Here is a 6,210-nt window from a genome sequence, read left to right on the forward strand (position 1 = left end):
GAAGGACAACCAAAACAATACATAAAAATTTGCTGAAGGAAGATGCGAGGATCTTCGCCATTTTTTTCTTTTTTTTTTTTGTTCACTTTTTGGATTAAAAATTTCACAAGTAAAAAGGAGTGTCTGTATGTATGGGGGGGCCCACGGTATGAAGCATGTATGGGCGGAATAAGACAAAGAGGGAGGCAAAAAGAAAAAAAAAAAATAAAAGCATGTACCTTCCATTTTTGTGTACATGTAGGGAATGCAAAAAAAAAAAAAAAGAAAAAAAATTATGTGCTTCTGTCCAGTTTAACCAACTAAATGGTACTTATAAAAAAGGATGTGCTTCAACGCGGAGGAGGTAACTTTCTATCATGGCTCCCAGTTGATCACTCCTCAACTATGACAGGAAATATGGAAAAATAAATCTCCCTCTTGTGCAGCTCAGTTGTTGCTGTTATGTCGGTCAAGTCTTTCCTTAGCCTGAGGGTATATTCTGCGTTTCCTTTTGTCAACAGGTCCAGGCACTGGGAGTAGGCCTGTAAAGTATTACACCAGTTTTGGATGACTATATCTATGGACACTCCTGTTTTTTTTAGGAGTAATTGCAAATTGAGTAAAACAGCCTTGACATCTTGTTCATCGGCGGAAACCGTCGCTCTGAGGAGTGCCTCGCACCCCTTTCTTGCGTCTTCCTCCGTGGTATTTCTGCCTTTCTCCCGTAACTGTCTCGTCAGTTTGGTAGTGACCCCATTCAAATCGTCAATATTCAGCGTTACGGTATTCCCCTCCTTCAAGGCAAACATCACTTGGTTGTTCTTAATTTCAATTTTGTCAATAAACATGTTATTTTTCAGTGTGGCCATAAAATCGGGAGTGCTTCCATTGCTCATGAGGTTGTATACGCCAAACCACTTCTTCGTTAGAGACACCTTAGGGGTGTGTTTTTTCAATGTCTCGATGACGTCATAAGCATACTCGTATCTTACTTGGTGCGACTTGGGCAGTTCTTCTTCGAGGAGGTTGTAAAAATCCAACACATCGTCTAACAGTACATCCTTTATTTTTATGTTTATTCCATTTATTTCGATTATAAATAATAGCTTCCTTGGCTTGGAGATGTCTATATTTAGCTTGTGTCTCTTTACTTTTTTGTATTCTTTAATTTCTGATCTTCCGAAGAAAGTGAAGACAACTTTTCCCTCCGATGTTATTTCGAAAATGCCTTGCTTGGTCTTTATCTTTGTTTCTTTTATTTCTAGTGTAGTTACAATTTTGTGGAGTGTATTTTTTTCTTTCCCCCTCTTCAATTCATTTGATTCATCTCCGATTGCGTCATTTGTTTCCCTACCAGATGAGCTGCTCACCTGGTGGTAGGTCTGCTTATTGCTTTGGTTCACCTCTTCATTGGTTCTTCTCACCATGCTGCCTTTGCGTTGAAAATGGAGATTAACATTTTCGCTACTTATGCTATCACACGTTCCTTTTCCCTGGTATGTGCTACTTTCTTCACTACTTATGTTTTTATCAGATGGGTTCAATTTCTTTTCCATCATAGATTCGTCTTTCTTTTTTGAGAACTTCGCTATGAGCTCACCAGGTGTGGTGCTGGAGCTGTAGTTTCCTCCCTCTGTTAAATTGGTCAAATTGTTACTACATAGGATAGTGTCTTCCCTTTTGGGAAAGTAATCCTGAGCGAGACCTAACGAGTTGTATTCACATTTTTTATTAACCACACCGATTTGATGGGACTCCGTCGGGTTTGTATCACAATTAGAATTTTGGTGGTATATCTGGAAGGGGCCTCCGAACGGTAGATCCCTTCCCGCGTCTGTTTTTATGTTTATATTTATGTTTACATCTCCCTGGTGAGGAGACCCCTCACCACTTAAGTTCCCTCTCTGCGGGGAAGAGACACTTCCATCCGAGAAAATGGACGCCGCAGGGGTGGGAACCGATATGGGGGCAATAAACTCTTCATTGAAGCTGTCCAGAGAACAGGAAAATACATTTTTATCTTCCATATCCTCATTATATGAGTTAACTGAATAGGAGGGATCATTTTGCGAGCTACAAGCATTGTCAAATTTGTGAACAAAGGAAGGAGTCTCATTCTGATTTGCTTCCATCTGATCCTCCATGCTGTGTGTAAAGGGAGTCATATTTGCACCGATGCAAACATGACTTTGACTTCCTTCGCTATCGTACAGGTGCTCAATCCTCGTCTTGTTGTTTTTAATAATCTCTTCAATGTTTTTTCCTTCGTACTTGTCTGCGCAATGAAGAGATAGTTTACAACTGGGTGGGTTATTCGGCAGGGGATTATTTTCGATATCCATTTTGTGTTCCTCTCTGTGCCTATCATAACTGTGTTGACTTTCTTCTGCATTGAAATTTAAAACATGGTTTCCCCCTTTCGTCATGTCTTTCTCTTTTTCACTTAAAAATGGGGAGTCGAAATTGGTCATGCTGTCCCTTTGCATGTTATATAAATGGGGGGGTCTTCCTCTCCCATCCGTTTGGACCCCATTGGAATCGTCCCTACGGTAGAGACTTTCGCCATTTTGGAAGCTCTTATCTTCAAAGGGGTCATAATTTTGGCAGCTCACACTGTTCTGTTCCATTCTCATAGGATGGAGTTCACTTAATTTTTCACTTTCCACATAGTAGTTTTGGGACCCCTCTTTGATGTAATATGATTGATTTATGTCCCCTGTCTGGTTCTTCCTTCCCAGTTCACTTGTGCCATTTTGCTTACGAAGGCTCTTTGCGAGGGGATAACCACTCGAGTTGAATTCTACAATGGGGTGTGGATCATCTTCCTGGTAAGTCCTCTCGTTGCTGTCCCCCCCTTCACCCACGTTTCGCATTATATATCTGTTCACATATTTATTATCCTCGCTGAGGAGAGGAAAGTCCTGCAAATAATTCACTCCGGTGTAATCAGCCAAATTTTCACTCACCTTAAGGTTGCTGTCATTCCTAAAGGTACTCCTTTGGCCCCTATGTCTACCGCCATTTGTCGAGTCCTTCCTCATGAGGAGGTCATCCATCATGGTGTCGTTACAATTGCTTATACTTTTCACATTTGCAGAAATTTCTTGGCGACCACTTCGCTTGTCGTTAAAGGGTAACTCTTTGTAGTGCCCTTCGCACAGACTACTTTGAGAACTGGACGAGCTTTTAAGTTCGTCGTTGTGGTTCTTTGAATCTGCGTCGAGGGAAAGAAATGCACTTTGTTTGTTTTTCCCGCCACAGCTGCTGCTATGGGGATATTTGCCTTTGCTTTGGTTCGTTTTTTTGAAAAACTGCGCGGTTTGGCCGTTCGGTGTGCGCGCGCAGCTATAGCATCCACAACGGGCGTAACGGGCATAACCGCTACAGTCGCCATCCGCACAATCGCGGCTACACATGTAGCTCCTTCGAGCCAAGTACGTTTTTCCGCCCAGTGGTTGTTGACACGTTTTGTTCTGTTTTTTTAACTTCTTCTCAACATAGTTAAGTTTAAGATTATCAATTGAAACGTTCGCTAGTTTGCATTGCCTAATTGCATAGGTTTGCCTTTTTCTCTGCTTCTGGCTCCTCTCGTATGAATAGCTGCTCTTTCCGTTGTGAATACACATCTTATCAGTACGATCTACGCCTGTTCTGTCGTTGCGTTCACTTTTTATTTTCTCTGGACACGAACTAAATTCGCCCTTGGGGATGTGTTCTAGGCAGTTGGTGCGTCTAATTTTTTTTTTCTTTTTGTAAACTTTCAGGGTGCTGTTAGCTCCGCTGGCTCCATGCCAGTCGAGGTCGCTAACCCCGTCGCTAACGTAGTCGCTAACGTAGTCGCTAACGTAGTCGCTAACAGAGTCGCTGCCATGGACACTACCACCGCTGCCATTCCCCCTGCGGCTATCACCACCTACACTGCTCACATTTGCCAACTCCTCACAACTCGTGTCTCCGCCGTGGGGGGACGCACTTGACTCATCGTTCTCGTACGCCGAGTTCCGAACGGAAGAAAAGGTATCCGAGTTGGTCAGCACCGACTCTTCAATGCCTTTCACTGGAATGCACGCGCGAAACGTCGCACTCAAATATTGACTAATGTTGTAGTCATTCACTCGCTTGATACAGTACTTGTAGTTCTTTAACTTTTCGTTGTTGATGCTCTGTAGGCACTTTGCATATTCGTTTAGATTATCTGTCGCCACGCTCAGAAGCATTTCTTTAAATTTTTCTAAGTTGTTGAGGCAGGGATGCCGGTAGGGCAAACTGTCGCGGTGCCAATTATTACGGTGTAAACTGTGGCGGTGCACTTCACTTTCCTGCACCTTCTTTTTCATATCATACGGATGCCCATACTGCGTATGCGTATTTGCATACTTCTCACTACTACGTGCGTGGTGTTCACCTCTGTCATTGCACGTGCCTTCAGGTCCATCCTCACAGTTGTAGGTGACTGTACAAATGTCGCATGTGTTACTGATTCGTCTTAAATAGTTTGTGCCTTTTTCGACTTTGATATTTGGTGCGCGGACATGCATAGAAATTTTAGTACCTCCCAAGTCGGCGGTTTGTCTACGGTAACTGTTATTGCATATGGAATCATTTTTTACAAAATTGAAGTCCATATCGTTTTGGTGAGTGCTCCTTTCGTTTGTATGCCTTTTGGAGTGGCTCTCGCTTCTCTCGCGATTCTGGCCGCAATGGACGCGACTCACATTGTGGCCGGCGGTGCGACTAGCCGGAGTCATGCGGCTAATCTGGTTAATGCTGCCATTAATTAGCTGCTCTATGTAGGAATTTCTCAGTCCGCTACTTTTTATGCAATTCTTACCGACGTCTTTTTTATTTTCCTTCCTTAGCTCGAAGAAGTTGGCACTCTTGTCCAGGCAACTTTGATGACTGCTCTGGGGAGTGCCTGCTGTGTTCTTTCGCAGTGCAGGGTTTTCTGCGCTCTGCTCCGAGATGGGACCAGGTTTCCTGCGAGGGTTCACGTGAGAGCAGTTCATATCTCCTCCAACATTGACAGAACCGCCATAATTCACACCATCGCCAACACTGTCATCGTCCCCATCGTGGTCGAAGGACAGGCCTTCCAACCTATCGTACAGAATTCTATTCCTGCAGAAGCGGCTACTACTGTGATCGTCTTCCCCCGCGTTGCTAAAATCCAAGGTGCTGTAAACACGGCTGCTGTTATGCAGGAAGGAGAGATCGGGAACCTTCAGAGGCTTTGCCTTGAATATGGTATGGTTGCTGTCTAGGGTTACGAATGTTTTATAGTCTTCCAATTCGTCGTCATCTTGAGACTGATCCTTCGAATTGCCTCGGCCGCAGCCATTGCCATTTTCGCGGCAATTTTCCAGGCCATTTTTGTGGCATTCTTCGCTACTATTCCCGTGACCCCCTGAGAGGTCCTTTATTCTGCACACGCGGTTGTCCCCACTTGCGAGGTTCCCCCTCCGGTGGAGTAAACTATTCGAGTAGTTGCTCCTAGACAGTCTCGAGATCTCATTATTGCCACAATCCCCTCTGTTGTAGGCCTCTCCCTTTCTCCCCTCCGCCTGATTCGTCACACCTGAGTAGTTCCCTTCAGACACTTTTTTCTTGTAACTCATTTGCTTCAGATAATCCACACCACATCTATAATCAGAATTGTAAAGAGACGTTTTCTTTCTCACGTCGAAGTTGTCTAAATTGTCCAAGTTGTCCAATTTGTCGAAATTGCCCAAATTGTCTAAATTTCCCAAATTGCCCCAATTGCAACTGGATAAACTTAAATTTAAAGAATTGTACGCTGCAATCATTTCGTTAATTTTTCTCCTTCTATTGACCGCCTCTTCTAGGCTCTTTTTTGTGCTCGTTTCTTCCTCATTGGTTAAAAAATCCTTGGATGTGCTTTTACTCTTTAGGCAATTAGAAGCAAATGGATGATGAATATTATCCGTGTGGGGTTCTACTTTACATTCACTGTGTGCATTGTTCTTGTCGGTCTTCACCGTGGTCTTTTCCTCCCTTATATGTGGTCCACTTTTTTGCTTCTTCTGGTTTAGTAAGTAGTTATTTTCCATTTGTTCTTGCTCTGCATTTGTTCCATTTTGGCTACCACTGTTTTGTTTGCTTTCCTTAAAAATGTACGAGTCGTTATTACACTTTTGCGGAATTGTATTGCCACGACGTGTGCTATCGGGGTCAACGATGTTTTGCATTCTTTGGCATGTTTTTTTTTTTTTT

At 43.3% G+C, this 6,210-nt stretch overlaps 1 protein-coding gene across 1 annotated transcript; it reads right to left on the minus strand.

The window, feature by feature from the left end:
* Positions 1-371: 371 nt before the first annotated feature.
* C922_04158 (hypothetical protein) lies at positions 372-6,185 on the minus strand (the record flags this gene model as incomplete). Its single annotated transcript, XM_008819743.1, has 1 exon — positions 372-6,185. The coding sequence occupies one exon, from the start codon at positions 6,183-6,185 to the stop codon at positions 372-374; it is 5,814 nt and encodes a 1,937-aa protein (XP_008817965.1).
* Between the last annotated feature and the right edge of the window lie 25 nt (positions 6,186-6,210).

Source organism: Plasmodium inui (assembly GCF_000524495.1).
Source record: "Plasmodium inui San Antonio 1 unplaced genomic scaffold supercont1.20, whole genome shotgun sequence".
NCBI lineage: Eukaryota > Apicomplexa > Aconoidasida > Haemosporida > Plasmodiidae > Plasmodium > Plasmodium inui.